The sequence below is a fragment of the Solanum stenotomum genome, chromosome 1 (assembly GCF_019186545.1).
Source record: "Solanum stenotomum isolate F172 chromosome 1, ASM1918654v1, whole genome shotgun sequence".
NCBI classification, from domain to species: Eukaryota; Viridiplantae; Streptophyta; class Magnoliopsida; order Solanales; family Solanaceae; genus Solanum; species Solanum stenotomum.
The window spans coordinates 43,618,005-43,641,001 of record NC_064282.1 but is presented as its reverse complement, the minus strand read 5'-3'; the positions used below and the strand labels follow the sequence as shown (position 1 = coordinate 43,641,001).

Sequence of the window (22,997 nt, the reverse complement as noted above, 5' to 3'; positions counted from 1 at the left end):
AGAAGGGAACTTCGCCCTAAGGCCCATCCTTCAAGGTTATACATTTACTTAGGAAAGCTAGACTTATGAAAGGGCACCATTTCTTAGTTTTGCCGATTCAAGTCTTGGCCTAGAATTCCTCTTTTAGCATTTATAGAAAAGGGCACCATTTCTTAGTTCTAGCCCACTTCACACATTCATGCATTCAAGACTTTAAGTAACAAGGAGGGACACTTTAGTCTACCAACCAAGTCACAACATTTTCATTCAAGGATACTTCATAATCCAACATCATTTCATATATATACATCATGAGAAAAATCATACTTTAAATCACAATGTTATTCACTTTACATAGGATCATCACAAGATCACATAAACTCATTCACATCATACCTTCACACATAAAGCTTCACATAAAACTTTACATATAGCTTCATATAGGACTTTACATATAGCCTCATTCATATATAATATACAATACAATAACACTTTGTACAAGATCACCCTATAACCATAAGAATACCTTCACATAGTACAATAACATTTCATAACTTGATAACATTTTAATTCAATAGATAATGCCTTCAAGTCCATGTTCGTAATACATTCCATAATTAAACACCTCCACCATAAGTGGATCAAACTAAGCAAGAACAATTTTATCCATAATAAGAGATTAAGCCAACTTACCATCCTCTAAAGCCATAATCAACAACACTCAAGTCCCAACCATTTTACTTACCACAAGAGAATTCATCATAACTTGCCCATAAGGCCACAATCCTCAATTCATCCATATACCAACAATTCATCATAAATAGGTATAGAAAACCATATAAATCAACAATACAATCCAATCTAAACACAATTTCATCAACATTAAATCATAGGCATTAAACCCACTTCATTAGCAAATTTAGGAATTTAGGGAAAACATGGGTTCTTCAAGGAATTCCATATGAAATCATCTTAAAAACATTAATTCATCAATATAATGGCTTAGAAAACGTTTTGCCAATGAACCCATGCTTAGATTAGAATTTGAGATTTTGTTCTTTGAAACACTTTTGATTGGACTCCTTGAAAGAAAGATTGATCAAGGATCAAGGGTCACCATACCTCTAAGTTGAAAGCCCACGAAAAATTGAAGAAGAAAGAACTCAAAATCATCAACTCTAGCTCCAACTTCTTCTTCTTCTTCTTCTCCTCTCTTCTTCTCTCAAGAACCCTAACCCTAACTCTTTTAAAATGGAACAAAATGACCCACAATCAGCCTAACACAATAATATAACCTCAAAAGAAAAGATTTGTGAAAAGACCAAAATGCCCTTAAATTTCCGGACGGACTCCTTGCCAACTGCCCAACTTTCAAAGGGCATAACTCGCACATACGAACTCGAAATCGAGCAAACTCGGCGGCATTGGAAAGATCGTTCCAATGGCTTTCCAAACATAACTGGAACTACTCCTGGATCATCCTGAGCTAGGAGTTATGACTGCTCAAAGTTGGCCAAAAACTCACTGATTTCCACACTTGGCCGAATTTCCAGATTTTGAACTTAGCCAATTTCCAGATTCTGAACCATTTTTTTTTCAAAAGTGACTACTTCCAATTTATGCTTAAACTTTAAAAATTTATACGTTAGGCTCTAGTTTCACCTATCTATTTTTAGGGTCGCTACACCAATCCTACCCATCTAGCTCAATAGAGTGGATGTAGTAAGGTCTGGGTTGTTCTTCATTGCTATGCTTGTTGATGTTCAAATGAAATCACCTAATTCAACATAGTTGTTCGAGAGAAATCTATCTCCCTTATAGTCTAGCCTACCCGTTGATATTTAGTTGTTCCCTAGTAGTTACAATTACCCGTATATCAAAATTTGCCTATAATCAATCACATCCTGAGAATATCTCTCCGTATTGTTATAAGTTTTGTGAGACTATTTTGTAGTTGAAAATTGCAAACCAAAACCCTCCATCTGACATTCATGTCAACTCTTTTTAATTTGATTCATGTATTTTCTGATAATATTTATTCCTATAGCTAGTTAAATCACATTTTTACTTCATAACTGAACTTTGAACACGTACCACTCCCTGTGGGTTCGACCCCAACTCATTTGTTGGGTTATATTTCTTAACGATCGTTTACACCTAAAATTGAATGAGGTGTGCCTGAAACGTTAAATCATTCCTCCTATGAAGATGAGAAATTTTGAGTCTCATGCATATTTGGTTGTTAGATGTTGTTCCTACTTCCTTGTATTGCATTGATTAAATTTTAGAGATGGAGTTGATGTTTCCTAGTTTGAATTGTGCATTATTTTGATGTTTCATGAATGATTGGCTGCTAGTTTTGAGTTTTTAATTCATAATGTGTCTAGATCATCATTCGAGGATGAATGTTCCCAACAGGGAGATGTAAGACCTCAGAAATTAGTAGGTTAAACTAGAGACTAAACGTGAGGGTTAACGTCAAGGGTTGAGGGAAAGGGCCAAGGATTTTTGGTGAGGGCCATAGCTAGGGGGCCAAGGCTGCCTAAAAAGCACCTAGCCACTGCCTACCATGACCACGAGGATCTTCATGACCCGTGGTGGCCACCAAGAGTCGTGGTTCCACCCATGGTTGGTGAGGAAATGTGCCCCAAAAACTGCCCAAGCCAAGGCTTCCCTTCACGAGCTACTTCACGGCTTGGTCATGACCACGGACCGTGGGAAGGCTCATGGGGTTGCCTTAGCCTCTTGGGAGCTTGTCAAGTTGGGGGAGGATACTGGTAAACGGACCACAGGCACCACCATGAGCCGTGGTGCCCTTGACGGGTTGTGAAGGTGGGCGTGGCCCCTGGGAAGGGGCTGCCAAGTCAAGGGGTTTTTAGTAATTTCCAAATTAATTAGTTATTTTATGGGGTCAATTTATATTGTTTATTTCATATATAAAAATTATTTTAGGTCATTAAACACCCGATTACTATATTAGTCCCAAAAGCCCAAATCTAACCCAAAAGAGTTCATCTTTTCTAAAATTTCTCTCTCTAGAAGTTCCTAAAGAAGAAGAAGAAGAAGAAGTGGAGGTTTGGGCTTCAAGAGCCAAGGTATTTCGTCACAAATTAAGGGAAAACTCAATTAAGGTATGGTTGCTTTTCATCTATGGGTAGCTTTCACCCATAGAGTCCCTCAAAAAAAAAAAATTGATTCCAAAGCTTCCAAATTCCCCCAAAAGTTAGGGTTTCAATCTAAGTCATGTGGTCAATTTCAAAACATTTTCAATGATTGATTTATGATGAATTATGATTCAATTGATGAATTAATGTTGATTTATGATGAATTTCCCCTATGAACCCATGAATCCCCCAAAATACTAAGTTGTGACTTTATGATTTTTGTTGATTGATTATGGAAGCATGTTAAATTGATTATGTCTATATTGATTGAGTTATTTAATCATGATATTTCCCTTATATAATGTAGTATTCTAGATGTTTGGGTTGATATTGATTCGCAGCCTTGGAGGGCAAATTTATGAAGGTACACCTTGTAGGCCTCCCCATGCCTCGTGGGTGATGGGCCGTACATGGAACCCACAGAATGAGGTCTCAGACTTTGACCCACGCTTCACCAGCATGGGATGTGGGTCCAACAATGGTTCATCCGTGAGGGGTTGTGGGTGCTGACCTGGAACCATTTTTTACAGTTAGTTGAGGGGTACTTTAGGGTTTTGTATTTTTATTTAATACAACGTAACGTTGTTTTACTCTAAATTAAACTAACTATATATAGTTTTGAGACCTCTAAATTAAGTCATCTTCCTCATAATTACAAAATCCCAAATCAAAACCAACTTTCCCCCCAAAACTCTCTCTAGAACTCCAAAGAAGAAGATGAAGAAGAAAGGTGAAGCTAGGGTTTGAAGGAGCACCTTTTCCTTTAAATTTCATTGGAATTCAAAGCTAAGGTATGGTATTCCTTCATCCATGGAGCCCTTCCAAAAGCCCCAATTTCGAAGCTAGAAATCCTAAAAGTTAGGGTTTGACTTCAATCACATGGATTCCTTTTAAATTCGTTATTGAAATATGTTTTGTTATGGATAAATTGATGGTTTTATATGGTGTTATGTTGAATCTCCCAAGAATCCATGAATGCCCCTATTTTCCCAATTTAGATCTCAAAGTGTGGGTATTGATTGATGCAAGTAGAATATGATAGATTTATGCATGTAGTAACTGAACTACTTCAATTATGTTATCATCCATGTCTAATGTAGTAATCGGAGATGTGTTGATGGATTGTGATCTATGGTCCTTGAAGGGCAAAGTATGATAAATATGCATGATTATGAGATTTATGTATATGCTTTGTGAGCACTTTGAGAGTAAAGTGAATATGAATATGATTATGATCTAGTTGTTGTGTTGTTGGATGTTATTCCTCATGTACACACTTATGTATGAGTATGATATCATGTGAAAGGTTTTCTTACAATATGATGATTCTAAGGTTGAAGGGCTATTCTCACCTATTGAATCTATGAATTATAGTATGAATTATGTTGGATTGAGTGTCAAGACATTCTTCCATGAATATGCGCTTAAGTCAAGACTTAATATGTAATCTATGGGAATTGATGTTTAGCACCAAGAGAATATGAATATGAGATGAAAGCTTTTAAACTAGTTCAGTCCGGCTTTCCAAGTGGGTTCCTTCTACCATAGTTGAGTCCAGGTTCCCAAAGTATGTATCTCATGAGATGGAAACCTTATACCTCAGTTGATTTCGGGTTTCCAGTAGCAATCTCCCTATCCCATAACTATGTACCCACATAGGTCTTTAGCTAGTGGATCCACCTAAGCTTAGAGAATGGTTCTACCTTAGGCAAGTAGGACAACCCCTTTTCAATGTGGGGTAGACACCGGATTCCATGGTAAGCTCACATGGTCTTTGTCGGTTAAGGCTAATATCCCTTTATGATAGTATGAACAATAATACGAAATATGAACTATAGTTACTCAAGAACCTTTACTTAGTGTTGGTGGGATTTTGGGATCTTATTCATGCATTGCACAAGTATGCTTTGAGGGTATTTATGGTATGTTCCAATTATGATATAATGATGTATGAGTTGATTATGCTTATGACTTATGTTTTTTCATTATCTCCAAAATGATGCTTTACACTAGTAAATGGCATGGATTCAACTAAAATGCCTCTTTTAGTATGTTTTCATGATTTTGTGCATGACTATCATATTTAGTGAATTTTTGTATTAACCCATAGTTTCCTACATTTTTCCCCAAGTCTAGGGTCCGACTCTCAAGGTTGTCCCCATTGTTGCAAGAGCTTGGATTTGCTCATTTCTCCTTGCTTTTGGTGAGTCCTCATGATTGGAGGATGGTATTTTATCATTGTGGTTTGATTCTTGTACCTTCACTTTCAGATTATGTTGTTTTGGGTTGTGACCCTATTTTGACTCAAGCATTGTAATAGATGGTTAATTGAGACAAGTCTAGACTTCCGCTTTTCTTTATAAAGATTTTTGGACTTAAATGTGTTTTTACTCTTTATTATTCTATAGTTTTATGTTATGATATGCTATGTGGCTTACATGGTACCTTTCAGGGTTCTGTGTGCCTTGTTACATCTGCGGGGTACCCTTGACTCGTGACAAATACTTTAAAATCTAAACCCTAAAAAAATCTTAAAACCCCTAAATCATAGGACCGAAACTCTATACCCTACACCTTAGGAATTAAATCCTAAATCCTAAAAAAGCCCTAGAAGTAGGGACTAAGCCTTAAGGACTCTACCCAAGCTTATAGAGGGCTTAAACCCTAAACCCTAAATCATAACCTTTAACCATAATCCTTAAGACTTGAAGTCAAAACACTAAACCCTAGACCCAAACAAACCCTAAAAACAAAAAAAAAAATTAAAAATCCTAAGAAACCCTAAACCCCAAGAAAAGACCAAACCCTAAAAACACCTTAAAGAAAACTTTAAAACCTCTAAACCTAAAGAAACCAATGCCTTAAACTCTGAACTCTACAAAACTCTACACTTTAAACCCTAAAAAACCCAAAGAAATCCTAACAATAACCCTAAAAACCCTAAACTGTAGGACCTAAACTCTATACCCTAAACCTTCGGGCCTAAATCCTAAACCATTAAAAAAAACCTAAACCGTAGGGCCTAAGCCTTAAGAGGCTTAAACCCTAAATCCTAAATCATAAATCCTAAACCTCAAGGCCTAAAAATATAAACCCGTAGCCCTAAGAACCACTAAAAAACCCCAAGAAATTCTAAACCCTAAAAAACCGTTGGAAAATACTAAGAAACCATAAAACCTTAAAAAGTAAACATCCCTAAAACCCTAAAAAATTCTTAAAACACCCTAAAGAAAACCTTTGAAACCCATAAACCTAAATAACCCAATGTCATAAACCCTAAACCCAAAACCTAAAAACCCTACACTATAAATCCTAATTAAACACCCTAAAAGCCTTTATCATTGAACCCTAAATCGTAGGACCGATACTCTATACCCTACACCTTATGAACTAAATCCTAAACCCTAAAAAACTCTAAAAGTTACGCCTAAGGCTTAAGGACTATGCTCAACCCTATACCTTAGGGCTTAAACCATAAACCCTAAATCGTAAACCCTAAACCGTAAAACCTAAAATCTAAACCCTAAGCCCTAAAAAACCCAAAGAAAACCCCAAGAAACCCTAAATTCCAAAAAAAATATTACAACCCCTATGAAACGCTAAACCCTAAAAACCCTAAAGCCCCTAAAAAAACTCAAAAAAAAATTCTAAAGAAAACTTTAAAACCCCTAAACCTAAAGAAACCAAAGGCTTAAACCCTAAACCCTTAAAAACCGTACATTTCAAACCTTAAAAAAACAGTAAAAACTGCTAAAAACCCTAAACTTTAAACCCTAAACCTTCGGGCCTAAATCCTAAACCATAAAAAAACTTAAATTGTAGGGCCTAAGCCATAAGAACTACACTAAACCCTATACATTAGGTCTTAAACCCTAAACCCCAAGTCATAAACCATAAGCCTTAAGGTCTAAAATCTAAACCCTTAGCCCTAAAAACCCCTAAGAAACCCCAAGAAATCGTAAACCTAAAAAAAATCTCAGAAACCCAAAACCCTTAAAAAAACCTTAAAACGCTTAAAAACGCCTAAAACACCCTAAAGAAAACCTTAAAAACCTCTACACCTAGAGAACCCAAAGCCTAAAACCCTAAACCCTAAAAAACAAAAACAAAAAAACCCTTAAAAACCCTAAAACCCCTAAACCTAAGGGCCTAAACCCTAAGCCCTAAAAAATTCCTAAATCATAGGGTCTAAACCTTCAAGACAATACTTAACCCAATACCTTAGGGCTTAAACCCTAAACCCTAAACATTTGGGCCAAAGGCCTAAAATCAAAACTCTAAACCCTACGAAACTTGAAGAAATCCTAAACCCTCACAAAAAATTTAATAAACCCTAACAATACCTAAACCCTTTAAGAACCTCAAAATTCCCTAAAAACCCTAAAAATACCATCGAGGAAACCTTAAAAATACCTAAACCTAAAGAACCCAAAGCCTTAAACCCAAAACACTAAAAAAATCCTATACCTAAAAAACCCCAAGAATCACTAAAAACACCCTAAAAAGACTAAACTTCATACCCTGAATCATAGGACATAAACTCTATACCCTAAACCTTAGGGCCTAAATCCTAAACCCTAAAAAAGACTAAACCATAGGGCCTAAGCCTTAAGGACTATACCCAACCCTATACATTAGGTCTTAAACCCTAAACCTTAGGGACTAAACCATAAACCGTAAGGCATAAAATCTAAACAATGCCCTAAGAAAGACAAATAAACCCCATGAAACCCTAAAAGATCCCTAAAAACCCTGAGAAACCCTAACCCAATAAAACACTAAAAACCCTTAAACCATAAAAAAAGAACCCTAAAAACACCCTAAAGAAAACCTTAAGAACCCCTAAACCTAAATAACCCAAAGCCCTAAACCCTATACTCTAAACTAATAGACCCTAAACTATAAACCCTAAAAAAAAACCTAAATAACCCTAAACTTTTAAATCTCACTACACCATTTTAGTCCTAAGGCCACACTAAATCTAGACAACACTTGTAAAGTGTTGCCAAAAATATATTTCGGTACACTTTTAAAATGTAGCTTTAGTTTTTAGCTTTTGACAACGATTATATTGGCAACAATTGTAAAACATGTTCTTTAGTAGTATAGGCTACACTTTATAAACGTTGTAAAATTATGATATAATTGACAACACCTATTTACACATATGACTACACTTTTAAGCATGCTATTTTTATAGTTCTAAAAACAACACTTTATAAGATTGACCTTATATGTTTCGTAAAATATTTCCAATTTTTTCACTAAATTATTTTATTCCTTCCTAAATATTTTATTCTCCCTCCAATTTCTGATTGGCAAAAAAAAACACTCATAAAAGATGTTTGCTCCAAATAAAAATACTATTACTTCTCCTCCAAATTAGTGAACTCTCGTAAGAGATTCTCTTCACCAGAAACAATACACAAAGAAACTGCCCAAATAACATACATAGCTTTGAAGATTTTATTCATTAACTTTCTCTTTGGCTTCTAATTCCTATATTCAGGTATCAGTGTTGCAAACCCTTTTCAGATCTGTTCAAATGTTTTCTTCATGGGGTTTTTTATTTTTTTGTTATTTTGATTTTTTGATGGAATTTGAAGTTTGTTACGGTTTTTTATGAGGTCAATTTAAGATTTGAACTGTGAACAGGGAATAGGATATTCAATGTGTTGGGAATTGTAGAATAGTAGGCAATTTGCCTTGATTATGGGATTAATAAGGTTGCATTAAGACGGAATTTAAAGTAAGTTAGGCTTTTATGAGATGAATTTGTGAGTGGGACAAGGAAATGGTTACTGTACATTTCTCTCTTCTTTGATGATGGATGGTAAGTTTCCTACTTCTTCTACGCCTTCATTTGGGAAAAAGAAGAATTAGTTCGAAGAATTCCGACATCGATTGGAGGAGTTGGGGAGTCTACTGAAGCGGATATGGGCTGTGGTGACGGAGATAGATTTAGTCATTCAACTCATATATGCCAGCCTTCTTCTCGTTCAACTGTCTTTCTCTATTGCTGGTATTGAAAAATCTTAATTTACATGATTACCTTTTCATTTTATGCATTTTTCAAATGTTAGATGCAACTTTAGATCTAAATAATCTTCACAATTTTGATTTCATTATATTACATATAGTTTAAGCTTGTTGTCAATTTAAGGTTGTAAGGTGTTTTGGAGTGGTACTGTAAATTGAGTTTTGAAATGTTTTGCTTCATTTTGTTTTCTTTTAGATTATCTATGACTATTTATGAGTAAGTTGCTTTTTAGTTTAAGGTAGCATGGACATGAGAAGCAAGCCAATATTGAAATATTTATCTGAAAGTTTTTATTTGAGGAAAGAGAGAGGATCATTCTCGAAGCACTGGCTTGAAAGGAAGCTCAAGAAGTAGAAGAAAAAGAATAAAGGAGAGTGGAAGATGAGGAAGAAAAGGCAAAACAATGGCAGGTACACATAATTGGCGCCAAATGTACTTCCACATCCTCTTCTCGTTATTTACGTAGTAGTAAACTTTGAGTTATGTGGGTTGTGTATAATGTACTTACTTTATTGGTTGTAGCTTCTTATTTATGGGGTTAAATTGAAGGTTAATGGATGTTTGTACAATAGACATTGTGTGACGTGAAATAAATTTGAGGAGGTTATGAAAGAAGTCAAAAGTTTACTAGCATTTTTTTGTTATAAAAGCTAATCTGAAGTGACTGACCCTCCCAATCCTAGTATGGTAGTCAATTCTAAAACAAGCAAAGAGAATCTTGCATTTTTGGGGATTCGGTTAAACTTTTTAGCAGTTGGGGACATTGTTGTGGATGCTTCATAGAGACGTAAAAGCATGTTCTGGTTTGACAATGATCACAATGCAGAGAGAATGCACATAAAATTTGTCAGTGGAGACAAATGGTCAAACAAACTATTCCAATTTAGTTCTAAATTTTGAATATGTATGCATAATCAAGTTGAAAATATAGCATATCACGTTCTTCTTTGACTTCATAAATTAGTTTGTGTTTTCCAAATTATTGATCTCAGCCTGCAGCTTACAATTGTTTAAAGTAGATGGCAGTGGTTTTAGTGTCACACTTTTTGTATCTTAAGTTAAACCTCCGAAACCGTATTACCATTATCTAAGAGAGTATATACCTATTTGCATAACTGACATAAAGGGACTTGTTGGAGTTTAGTTTTTTTGCCTATTTATTAATTTGCTTCTATTTAATAAGCTTCACTACAATTATGTTCTCTGCTTTATGTTTAGCAACTTTGAGGGTTATTTATTTATCTATTGAAAATAGTACTTTGTCCAATACTAAATGCCCAAATGCGGATCTTCATGTATGGGATTTAGTTCGTTATACCTGCATAGTCTTTATGGAAAGTTGATAGGTCACATGCGAGTTTGTTAGCGAAACCAAATGGAAAGTTGCCATATGTGGGGAATTCATGATATCGAAGCTTAAGGTATACCTTAAATCTCCCTACTCTCGCTTGAGTTCTATGTTAATGACTTTGTTACTCTCTGTTTTTTGTCAGCAGTACTTGTAGGGAGTAAATTAATTAACGAACATCTTTACTGTTTACCTGAATCTGATATTAAGATCTTATGTACTTCCTATCTTTTAACATAATTACACACATGTGTTGACAATCATGCTCCCGTGGAACGACATGCAATTTTATCCGTTGTTTTTGCAATCCTGGTGGAGATTATGAATGGACAGACTTGGGTAAACCACTGCCAAGATACTGGCTTACGAAGATGGCTGCTCTTTGGGTATGCTGATGAGTCTTTCTATGATGACGGCTTGAACGGAAAAAGTCCGAACAAATGTTGAATTCCTACAAGATGCTGACATCTGATACTGATCGGTCTGTTAGTTTTCTGTATCTTTCATGTGAACTTAATAACTTATTGAACCATATCTTGACACTTCCGTCTTTTATAAAAGAATATGCTGATACACCTATCTCAAACATGATACTTCAGTTATGGCTCTCTGATCTTAACTGATACCAGGACACCTGGTGGATCTGTAGTGGTGACAATCGGGTGGTTTTGTTGAATTTGAGCTTGTTAAGAACCAACTAAAGAAAATTGGCTCAAACTAACTCAACCTATATTTAATGTGTCAAAAATTCGACTAGTATAAATATAGGTCAAAATTGGGTTAGATGATAAGTAATTTGGCTCAGGCCTGCGTCTTGTTGGTGCTCTGCTTGTTAGACATAAAATTTAAAATATAAAGAAACAGAGTAAATATCTACTCCTCGGATCTAACCTTCCTTCACATGTTGATGCAAGCAATGCACGATCATGTGGTTCTAGAGATTCAAGTGTGCTCTTGCAATCCTGGAGATGACGAGTGACCTCTTCTTTAAATTGTTCGTATATGGCACTCAGATGCTGTTGTTTCTCTTGCAGTACGTCTTTTACATGATTTCTCTTTGATTTATTCAGATTGGTTATTCTCCCCATGTCTGCTTGAATCTGAAATTCAGCATTCTGCGACTGCATATATACATTCTCAGCAACTGACCAAGATCTCAGCAGATCTTTGGTTGGTCATAGACATTAGTTTGCTTCTAACTTTCTCTAATAAGAAAGCAAATAAGGTGATGGCACTAGTTAGACCATCCTCTTCATTCTGTTCTAAATGCCTTTCAAACTTCCTACGATCAATACTTTAGAAGAAGCTGCAGCAAGACTAACTCCAGAAATATTAGCACAACCTTTGTTGAAGAGCTTTTTGTTTGGTCGAGGAGGTTGTTCCCCGGTATTAAAAATTTCAGGAGACGAAGGTTGTTGTATATCAACTTGAATATTGGAACTGTCTTCAGAGTCCTCAGGATCACTTTCCATGGATGATGGTTCGGAAAACTTAATCTGTGTATCTTCTTCAATGATACGTCTTGATTCGAGAAAAGGAGAATTTTTCAAATATCCTGCATCATCTGATGATTCATGGGGTGTATTGGACTTATATTCTCATCTAAATCGATCAAAGCTCTTGACCTTACAAATGACCTCAGTTTTTGATGTTATATCTATATGATCATCAGCATGCAGATGCCCCAGATTGCTTCTTGGTGCAAATCCTAGAAAAAGATTTTCTGCCAGGTGTTTTCAAAGCAAAAACTGGGCTTTGGTTGTCACACTTCGAGTCCAATGCTTTTTTCTTGAATTTTTCTACTGAGTTTCCTTTCTGATCTATATGTTCTTGTAGATTTCTCAGCTGCTCAGTCATTTCCACAACAGGGGATTCTGGGTTACCATCTCGTCATTTTTCTCCAGAAATAAAGTAAATCCATCACCAGGATATACAAATTTCTCAGGAACTGGTACTCTTTTACAATTATTGCTTGTGTCTTCATCTTTCATTTTATTGGTCTGCTCGCCAACCTGAGGTGCTTCCATGTGGCGACTCTTCCTTTTGCCTCTCCTTCCATATATCATCAAAGGAATACCAGTGCTAGCATCACGTAAAGTCCTAGACAACAGATCTTTAGGAAGGAAGACATTTTTCTCTAAGTGGTCCTCTTTACATGCTGGTGGTCGCTTTTATTTTGTGATTTTAACTCAGCAGGAGCTCTTTTTCAATCTAAAGGAGTAGTTGGTCTATTAATAGCGTACTCATGACTTTGGGTATCACTTTCTATAGTCTCTGAATTTTGCTTAGGCTCACCAACATGATTTCCACTTTCTTTTTGCTCTGGTTTCAAGGCTTTTGCACCCTTCTCTAGAACTAGAGAATTTGGACAGTGCTTGGTTGGGGAAGAAACAGTTCCTAAGATTTCCTGAAGCTTCAATCTCAAATATGCATTGCCTGTATTTTCTGCTTTGGTAGTTTTTCCTTTGACTTATTTCTCAGGCATGTCTTCCAAAGCAACCTTGGATGCATATTTTCCCCTTCTCTCTATAGAAGCATCCTCCTTTATCAGCTTGGATTTGTCAAACTGCAAAGTCCTTTTATAGGTTAAGAAAGACCTTAAGGAACACTTTGCTGGTCCTACCTCCACTCTGTGTGATGTGTTGCACATCTCAACTACACCCTGTGCAATTGAAGGTTTGTCTACTTGAGTATCTGCCTCTGAAGTTTGTTCATGGTGGAGGGTTTTAGTGGATATCCAAGGAGATGTTTGCTTCTCTGTGGGCTCTCTTTGATTTCTGATCAGAAGTGTTCGTTAATTCCTTCTTTTTTCTGTTATTCATAAAATTCCCCTTGCTTGATGTTTTCTGAGCCATTGTCGTCCCATTGTCAACCGATATCTCTTCGCTAGAAATTTTAACTGCTGCCAAGTGAGTCTAATCTTCAGCTTGCTTTACTTTTTGAGTTCTGCATTTTGAAACTGAATCTATTACAATTCCAATGGACATCTTTCTAGATTGACTGGATTGGTGGTTATTGCTGCCAAAACTCCAAGCGTCCCAGACAAGTTCCTAACAAGAAAAAATAAAAGCGTTTCAAAATCTAACTTTCAGAGCATACCAACATGACATCAGATCCACTGAGTGGAGAGGTTTGTTTATATATGCTATATTAGATACTGACAACTTTCGTGTTTTTAACACTGTTAAAATTCTTATGTTGGAGTAGTGTTTTTCTTCATTTATTGTCATCTATTTGAATTTTTTTTAGACTAAAACTGATTTTCGGAGCTTGTATGTTGTCTACATTAAGCAATATTTTAGCTTCCTTAGGTTATTTAGAGAAAGATCTGTTTTCTCATTTGCCTTATTCCTCCATAAAAAGATTTGCTAGAGAATACTTATCTGTATATGTGCAGCTACTACCAGTTCCAGAGTAGTATCCTTTGCAATCTCCTCAAGTATGGTTCTTTTTTGACAGAAATATTTGACATAAATATTCATTTTAAGGTATCTTCCAATTTATCTTTTTGTGTTACTCTTTGGTTTTTTTAATGACATTAAACTTTGCTTTGAGTTTGATATCCTGAATTGCCAAAAAACGCTAGTGAAAATTGCTAAGTATTTCATGTTTTAAGGAGAAATTGAATTTGAGAAACTACTTTGTTCTAAGGATGGTAGACAAGGGACTTTAAAGAGTGAATTCAATAGCAATAAGCATCAAATCTCTTAAATGTCAAGGAGAAACTGTTGATTCTTTGCGAACTGGAGCTTCTGAAATGTGAATAATGCAGAAAGCAACGCAAGAAACAAAGTCACTCTATATAGTTATCGTCAAATTACTAAAGCACATGTCTATTTTTTCTATCATTTTCTCTTACCCTATACTTCATTCATGTGATGTCTGGAGTATATTGGGTTATTATTGTTTCTTTTCTCTGATTATACAATGCATTTTATTTATAGAAATATTGATGATGTGGACTAGACAATGGATGAAATAAATGAACAGACAGAGAATATAAAACAAATACAGGAGGCTTTTGCTACTTCAATTGGTACCGCAGCTGATTTTGATGAGGTTCCCGATCTAATGCTAGATTATGCTTTCCCTATTAGCTCTATGGACTTCATTTGTTGGACAATTTATATTTTATGCAAGAGTACTTTATCACGTAAAATGCGTATGTATTTCTGCTAGTTCTAGCATGTTGTTGTTGCAGGATGAATTGGAGGTAGAACTTGAAGAATTAGAAGAGCAACTGCTTCAACCAGCAACTACTAAAGCTCTTGCTGCTCCAGTCCATGTTCCTACAGGGAAGCAACCTACTCGGCCCATTCCTTAGAAGCATAGAGCTGAAGAAGATGAACATTTTGCATTGCAAGCAGAGATGGCTCTTTGAGCTAGTCTGTCTTTTATTTTAACTGGTAACTATAACTACCAGAATTATGTATGCGTGTGACTTTTAGCTAGTAACTTACAGATTGGTGAAATGTGAGGTCCTGTGTTTGAAAGATTCCACCAAAAGACTTGCAAACATTTTTTTATATGAATTGTTGGAGTCCTTACTTCCATTTTCATAGAGTGTATCTAGTTGTATTTACAATCATTTGGTCCAGATTACTTGGCTGGAAGTGCTAGAATGCAATTGCTATATATGGTCCTTTATTGGTTTGTGATCGTATTTGTTTTTCTGCAGGTATTATCACAGGTAGGTTACATATAGAGACTGGTTGTACGCATGTAAGAAACTACTGAAAATGCTTTCACATTTCTCGATATCTATGTGGGTTAATATATAGGGCTGTGTACATATTGGTGTTGCAGAAAATGGTGAATTTTATGGACACCAGAATTTGTGGTTCATGTTCAGAAGTGAATTTTTATGAGATATGCTGAATGAAGTTGCTTTGTGATGAAGTGTATGTCCCTCTTACCTAAACTTTGTTTCAGAATATTTGCATTTCTTATTTTCCAGACAAAGATCAGAATAGGACACCAGAAAGTTAAAATTTGCAGAGCTGATGAATAAGTACTCTGCTGCAAGTGTATTTCCTCAAGGTACTCACTATGTTTAATGATTTTGTTGGTTCACTAACGTGATGAAAGTGTGGCTTAAGTTACTTGTCGGAATGTTATCATAGTGGGGTGTTTAAATTTTGTTTGTTAGACCTTTGAACCTTACAAATACGTTCGCACTGTTTGCCATGAATATATGTATGAGCTAAAGGTGCTGATAAGTTGACTCTTCTACTAGTAAGAATTTTGTTGTACTCCTCAAAGAGTCTTAGATTGAGAATATATAAAATGACGGAAATTTCTGGTGCATAAAGACAGCATGTTCTTTAGACCTTGTGTCGGTGATAAACTTAATGATTAGTCACTGGTTATACAATTATGAAATCTATTTCATTTTTGAATTATTCGTTATGCTAGTATATTAGGTGTTTTTTTGTTCAGATTGTTGGTGGTTATCATGATTCCCTTAGAAAACTGTTAATTTTTTCTAGATAGAAGCATACTTTTACCACAATTTTACGGGTGATCTGAGTTTTATTTCTAACTAATTATTAAATTAATGTATTTTAATGTGTAGGATAATGTAGGTGAATGGTGATGCAATTGACAATAGTGGCAGACAATTAATTTGAGCTATTGATGCGAATGATGAAGAATTTTGGATAATTATAATGCCTATTAATTTGTAAAGTTCATTGTAAGTGCGTATTTTGATACATATATTTTATTAGTATGTGTAGTACATGACTAAGTGAAGTCCATTGCAAATATATATAAAATTTGATTTTTTTTGGATATTTATTAGCTAATTTAGTTTTTGATATCATCAAAATATATTATAACTTCAAATGCTTGAAATAACAACGATTTTATGATGTATCAAAAATTCAATATTTTATCCCTGAGCCACGTTAAAAAAGTATAGCTTAAAAGGGAAAAATCAACACGTTGTAAGTGTAGCTTTAGGATGTGAAAGTGTTGTTGAATGGTCGTGACAAGCGTAGTCTTTACTATCTAATAGGAGCGTGGCAAGTCAGGTGACGTTTGAAAAGTGTGGCTATAGATAAAAGGTTACGCTTCTTTTGGCCACCCACTCAAAAGTGTTGCCTAAAGTCGAAAAGTGTGCCCTTTGATCAAAGGCAACACTTATCGATAGTTTAGGCCACACTTTTTTGGGGTTGTTCAAGGCATAAAATGTTGTAGTGTCTATATCGTTAGACCAAAACTCTATACCTTATAAATAAGGGCCTAAATCCTCAAAAAATCCTAAAAGTAGAGCCTAAGCTATATGGACTATACCCATCCCTATACCTTAGGGCTTAATCACTAAACCCTAAAACATAAACCCTTAACTCCAAAAAAAAAAAACTTGAAATCCTAAGAAACCCTAAATCCTAAAAAGGCACCTAAAAACCCTTTAAAACCCCTAAAACAGCCAAAATAAACAATGCTGACAATCGCCAACCTATCCAAAGAGCAAACAAGGTTGTCCTTCACCCTTCGTTGATAATTTAGGTCCTCACCTTCATCCTAGATGTTTACCTTCCTCATTTTAGCTTTAGTTAGGTCTTTAAACATCTCCGGATGTTACGTAAACATGCCCATTAATCCTAACTCAACCAAGACACCGACTTAAAGTTATACCAACTCACACGATGAGGCTCTTATTTAGCCTATTGATTTTCCGGGTTTGTTACATTATCCCTCCCTTAGGAATATTCGTCCCCGAATGACACTTTAAACGTATTAAAGGGATAAAGACTAAAAACTATCATCCCATCATACTAGACATCACAAAAGGTACAAATCATAGGAGGAAACATCATAAGCTCAATGCAACAACAAGATGTAGGAACTACATCCACAACTTCATGATGCACCAAAGTTTCCATTTCATACAAAACTGGGAGGAACTACCTTCTTCAACACAATCAAGCTCAATCACAATAATATTAAGGCAACAAGTCATTTCATCACAACATATCTAAACATGTTCATCAACTGATCTCATAAAGTCACATATGTCAACATCATACACAATGCAATTCATCATGGAAAACATATAATTCATGAAAGCTCAATTAAGACTAAACATGAATTTCATCTAGAACATGCCTATACAAGGAAATCATGCAAAACTAAAACATTACACAAGACTCCCAAAATACTAAGAACTCAAGAGGAATTTCTTACCTCAAGTTTGGATAGGGGTAGAAACAAATAGATGAGGGTAACGGGACTTCATATCGGCATCGGCCTTCCATGTAGCACCCTCAACTAGGTGGTTCCTCCACACGACCTTAACGGAAGCTACTTCTTTGTTCCTTAACTTCTTCACTTGCTGGTCAAAAATCTCAACCGGGACCTCTTCTTAAGAGAGGTTCTCATCAACTACTAAACCCTCTAAAGAAAGGATGGACACCGGATCAACAATACATTTCTTAAGCATGAAAACATGAAACACCGGGTGAACCGGGGCCAATTCGTTTCGCAACTCTAATTCATAAGCAACTTTCCCGATACCCTTCAAGATTTGGTATGGCCCTACATACCGGGGACTAAGTTTCCCCTTCTTGCCAAACCTCATCACACCTTTCATAGGCAAGATTTTCAAGTAGACCCAGTCACCAACCTCAAACTGAAGATTCTTTCTTCTATTGTCGGTATAAGACTTTTGCCAACTTTGGGTCGTCTTCAATCTTTCTCTAATGCGTCAAACTTTCTCAATGGCATCATAAACTACTTCGGGACCAATTAGAGAAAACTCACCTACCTTAAACCACCCAACCAGAGATCTACACCTTCTCTCATATAGTGCTTCAAACGGAGCCATGTCAATGCTGGAGTGGTAACTATTGTTGTAGGCAAATTCTATCAAAGGAAGATGATCGTCCCAATTACCCTTGAAATCAATCACACTTGCACTCAACATATCCTCCAAGGTTTGAATGGTCCGTTTTGCTTGACCATCCATTTGAGGGTGGAAGGCGGTACTAAGTTTTACATTGGTACCAAGTCCTTGTTGAAATGCCTTCCAAAAATGTGATGTGAATTGAGTACCTCTATTCGATATGATGGACAAAGGAACCCCATGCAACTTCACTACACCATTGATGTACAAGTTAGCATAGTCTTCAGCCGAGAAAGTAGTCTTGATGGGAAGGAAATTGGTTGATTTCGTCATCCTATCAACAATGACTGGTATAAAATCGTGTTTCCTTCGCGTTAGAGGCAACCCCACAACAAAATCCATATTCACCTCCTCCCACTTCCAAGTGCGAATATTCATATCTTGGAGCAAACCTCCCGGTTTCATGTGCTCGGCCTTGACTTGGTGACAATTTGGGCATTTTGCCATAAAACCCGCTATATCCTTCTTCATACCATTCTACCAATAGACTTCCCGTAGGTCACGATATATCTTGGTGGCTCCCTGATGAATAGAATACCGCGAACCATTAGCTTCTTCTAATATTTTCTCCCTCAAACCATTATCATTCAGAACACACAACCTACCTTGGTACCTAAGCACCCCATATCCCCTTTGAGAGAAAACCTCAATGGACTTATTGAGAATTTATTTTTCAATTCCATCAAAATAGGATCAAGATGTTGCTTAGACTTTATATCAACCACAAAGGAAAATTCGGAACTATGATGAACCATGAATCCACCCTTGGAGAAATCCACGATTTGGACACCTAGATGGGCTAACCTACGCATATCACGAACCAATTCCTTCTTCTCATCTTCTATATGACCCACAGTACCCATGGACATTCTATTTAAGGCATCCGCAAATACGTTGTCTTTGTCGGGGTGGTAAAGGACACTCATGTCATAATCCTTCAAAAGTTCTAACCACCTTCTTTGTCGGAGGTTCAAGACTTTTTGGCTAAATACATATTGAAGGCTCTTATGGTCGGTAAACACATCAACATGTACCCTATATAGATAGTGTCTCCATATCTTTAAAGCAAACACCACCACCGCTAGTTCGAGATCATGAGTTGGATAATTCTTTTCATGAATCTTGAGTTGCCTTGAAGCATAGGAAATCACCTTACCATGTTGCATGAGAACACATCCCAAACCCACTCGAGATGTATCACAATATACTACAAACCCATCGGTACCCTCCGGTAAGGTCAACACCGGAGCGAATGTGAGCCTATCTTTCAATTCTTGGAAGATTTTCTCACAAGCCACCGTCCACTCAAATTTGGGCTTCTTTTGGGTTAAGGTCGTTAATGGAGAAGCGATAGAGGAGAAACCCTCAACAAACCTCCGATAGTAACCGGCCAAACCCAAAAAGCTTAGGATGTCGGTGGGACTTAGGGGTCTAGGCCAACTCTTAACCGCGTCCGTTTTCTTAGGATCAACTTCTATACCCATGCTTGACACAATATGACCTAGGAAAGATACTGACCTTAGCCAAAATTCGCACTTGCTAAGCTTAGCATGCTATTGTTGGTCCTTAAGAACTTGTAATACCATCCTCAAATGTTTCATGTGGTCACACTCACTCTTAGAATAGATCAAGATATCGTCAATAAAAATGATCACAAATGAATAAAGATATTGTCTAAACACCTTATTTATAAGATCCATGAAGGCCGTCGGGGTGTTGGTCAACCTAAAAGACATGACTAGGAATTCTTAGTGACCATATCTTGTTCGGAAGGCCGTCTTATGAATGTCAACCTCCCTCTCCTTAAGTTGGTTGTAGCCCAACATTAGTTCAATCTTTGAAAAGTAACTCGCTCCTTGGAGTTGGTCAAACAAATCATCAATTCTAGGGAGAGGGTACTTGTTCTTTATAGTGACTTTATTCAATTGGCAGTAATCAATACATATCCTAAGGGACCCATCTTTCTTCTTCACAAACAAAACCGGGGTACCCCATGGAGATATACTTGGTTGTATAAAACCCTTGTCTAGCAAATCTTTAAGTTGTGCTTTCAAGTCTTTTAATTTAATTTGGCTGGAGCAATCTGGTAAGGGGGAATTGATATGGGTTGAGTATCCGACAAAAGATCAATGTCGAAGTCTATTTCCCGTTCGGGAGGAATTGCGGGCAATCCATCAGGAAAGACTTTCGAAAACTCCCTCACTATGGGGACCAACTCTAAAGGAGGGGTCTCGGACTCAATGTCCTTAACCCTTACAATATGATAGATGCACCTCTTAGAAATCATTTTACAAGCCTTTAGACATGAAATGAATTGACCTCTAGGGATTGAATTTCCCCCCTTCCATTTTAAAATGGGCTCATTTGGAAATTCAAACTTTACTACCCGAGTTCTACAATCAATGGAAGCAAAACAAGCATGAAGCCAATCCATCCCCAAAATGACATCAAAGTCCATCATATCTAATTCAACCAAATCTACCAAAGTGACTCTATAAGGCAAAGAGATAGGAGATATACTATACACTCTTTTAGCTACAACTGATTCACCTGCCGGGGTAGACACGGAAAAAGGTTCTTTTAATTCTTCGGGAGGTACCTCAAATTTCATTACCACAAAAGGAGTAACAAAAGAGAAAGTGGAACCAGGGTCTAATAATGCATAAACATCAATTGAAAATACTTGCAATATACCGGTAACAACGTTCGGGGACCCCTCTAGATCATTTCTAGATTGGAGAGCATAGAAGCGGTTCTTCTTGGGAGCATCGACATTAGAACCACTTGGTGTAGCTTGGTTACCCTCTTTTCCTTTGGCCGCACAAGTTGGACAATCTTTCAATTGATGTCCACTTTTGTCACATCCATAGCACACACCCATTGTGGAACGTGAGGGCTTCCATCCCAAGAGATTGTTCCTAGAAACCCGGCTTCTACTATCGTGAGGGCTTCCATCTCATATCACTATCCACTCAGAACTAAGCATAACTCCCATTAAGTTTATATTAAGTCTTGACTTAAATTTATATTAAAGGAAGAATGTCTTGACACTCTATCCCATAACTCACTCTAAAGCTCCTAGGTTCATTAGGGGAGACTAGTCTTCAACCCTTGGAACCACTATATGTGACAAACCTTTCACATTATAAGCTATTCGTACCTAAGTGTGTACATGAGGATAATCATCCAATTAAGACAACAATTAGATTATAATGTAGTTACTTTACTATCAAAGCAATCCAATGGTATACACACAAGTCTCATACACAGTCAATTCTCATGTTTTGCCTTTCAAGGCTATAGATCACATTCAACCAATCAATCTAGAATTACTACATTAGATATAGATGGCGACATGATTCAATAAACTAAACTACTAAAAGTACAATGTCATATTTTCTATAATTCAGTGAATTCACAAGACACAAACTGGGGTTATAGGGAAAACATGGATTGATGGGGGATCTTCTCATAAAAACCATGATAATCAATAATTCAATCATAATATGCATTAACTAAATCAATGAAAATGTTTTGAGCAAGAATCCATGGCTTAGAATAGAAACCCTATGTTTTGGAGACTTTATGTACTCTGAAATAGAGAATTTAAGGACTTCATGGATGAAAATTTAACCATGAATCAACACTACTATACCTTAATTGAAGAATCTCCATGAATTTGGGTAGAAAATATGAGTTCTTTAGCCCTAGACCTTGATTTCTTCTTCTTCTTCAATGGAGGTTTTAGAGAGAGAAATATTGGAGATGTTTTGATTTGGTTTTGGGGATTTATGAATATGACTTTAGATGGGTTATTTTAGGTGGGAAAAATACTTATATAGTCCTTTAAGATAAGCTTAAAGCGATGCCGAATAATCTTTAATTAATAAGGAAATTACCAAGGAATCCCTAGACTCAACTGCCAAAAGGCAGTTACAGGGATGATCCACGATTGGGGACCCATGGACCGTGGGTGGGACCACTGCCCGTGCTGGTCAAATATGGTTCGCTTCAAAGACTAGTTTTGAGGGATATTGACCTATGGAGGCAGGCCACATGGTGTGTACCGATCCACGAGGCGTGGGTCCTGCCCGTGGTTACTAGGCAGATTCCACAAGGGCTTCACCCACGCAGGCCCCCTATGGGGCGTGGGTTCATCCACGAGGCATGGAATCCTTTTGTGGATCACTGCCTAGCAGACCTTAGGGTCTTTTCCCCAATGACTAAACGTTGGTCCTTTGGGTTTAGGCCTTGGCCTCCTAACACCAAACCATGAATTTTAAGGTATCTTTAAGGCTCTAATTCGAACGTCAAGCTCTAACTTAGCCTACTCATTTTAGGTTAGTCACTAGTTTAGTCTACAACTTCCCAAAATGTTACACTGCGGGCTTGATTTTGGGAAACGAGGTTGAAATTTGGCACGATGAGCAGTTTAGCGAGCTGGGTCGAGCTCGCCGAATGGTTCGGCATTTTCGAACGTCCCCATTGGATCGCCCTTCATTACTTGATTTAGCTATTTTTATTATGTAACTTTCGTTGGAAAGCCTGAGCTCGCCG

The 22,997-nt window shown here is 36.7% G+C and overlaps 1 protein-coding gene and 2 pseudogenes across 1 annotated transcript; 1 reads left to right on the top strand and 2 right to left on the bottom strand.

Moving 5' to 3' along the window:
* The window catches only part of LOC125853200 (meiosis-specific protein ASY3-like), a 17,337-nt pseudogene extending 3,701 nt beyond the window's left edge, over positions 1-13,636 (bottom strand).
* Positions 13,635-15,371, top strand: LOC125853190 (vacuolar protein sorting-associated protein 32 homolog 2-like; annotated as a pseudogene).
* A 5,128-nt stretch (positions 15,372-20,499) lies between these two features.
* On the bottom strand, positions 20,500-21,321 carry LOC125853135 (uncharacterized). Its single transcript, XM_049532839.1, has 2 exons — positions 20,923-21,321; positions 20,500-20,715 (listed from the first exon to the last, which is right to left on the bottom strand). Exons 1-2 carry the CDS (start codon positions 21,319-21,321, stop codon positions 20,500-20,502), a joined length of 615 nt encoding a protein of 204 aa, XP_049388796.1.
* Between the last annotated feature and the right edge of the window lie 1,676 nt (positions 21,322-22,997).

Coding starts and splice junctions, on each gene's coding strand:
- LOC125853135 (XM_049532839.1), bottom strand. CDS start 21,321: ATGGGTGTGTGCTATGGATGTGACAAAAGTGGACATCAATTGAAAGAT. Junction 20,716..20,922: donor TGCCTTATAGAGTCACTTTG/GTAGATTTGGTT, acceptor ATGATTTCTAAG/AGGTGCATCTATCATATTGT.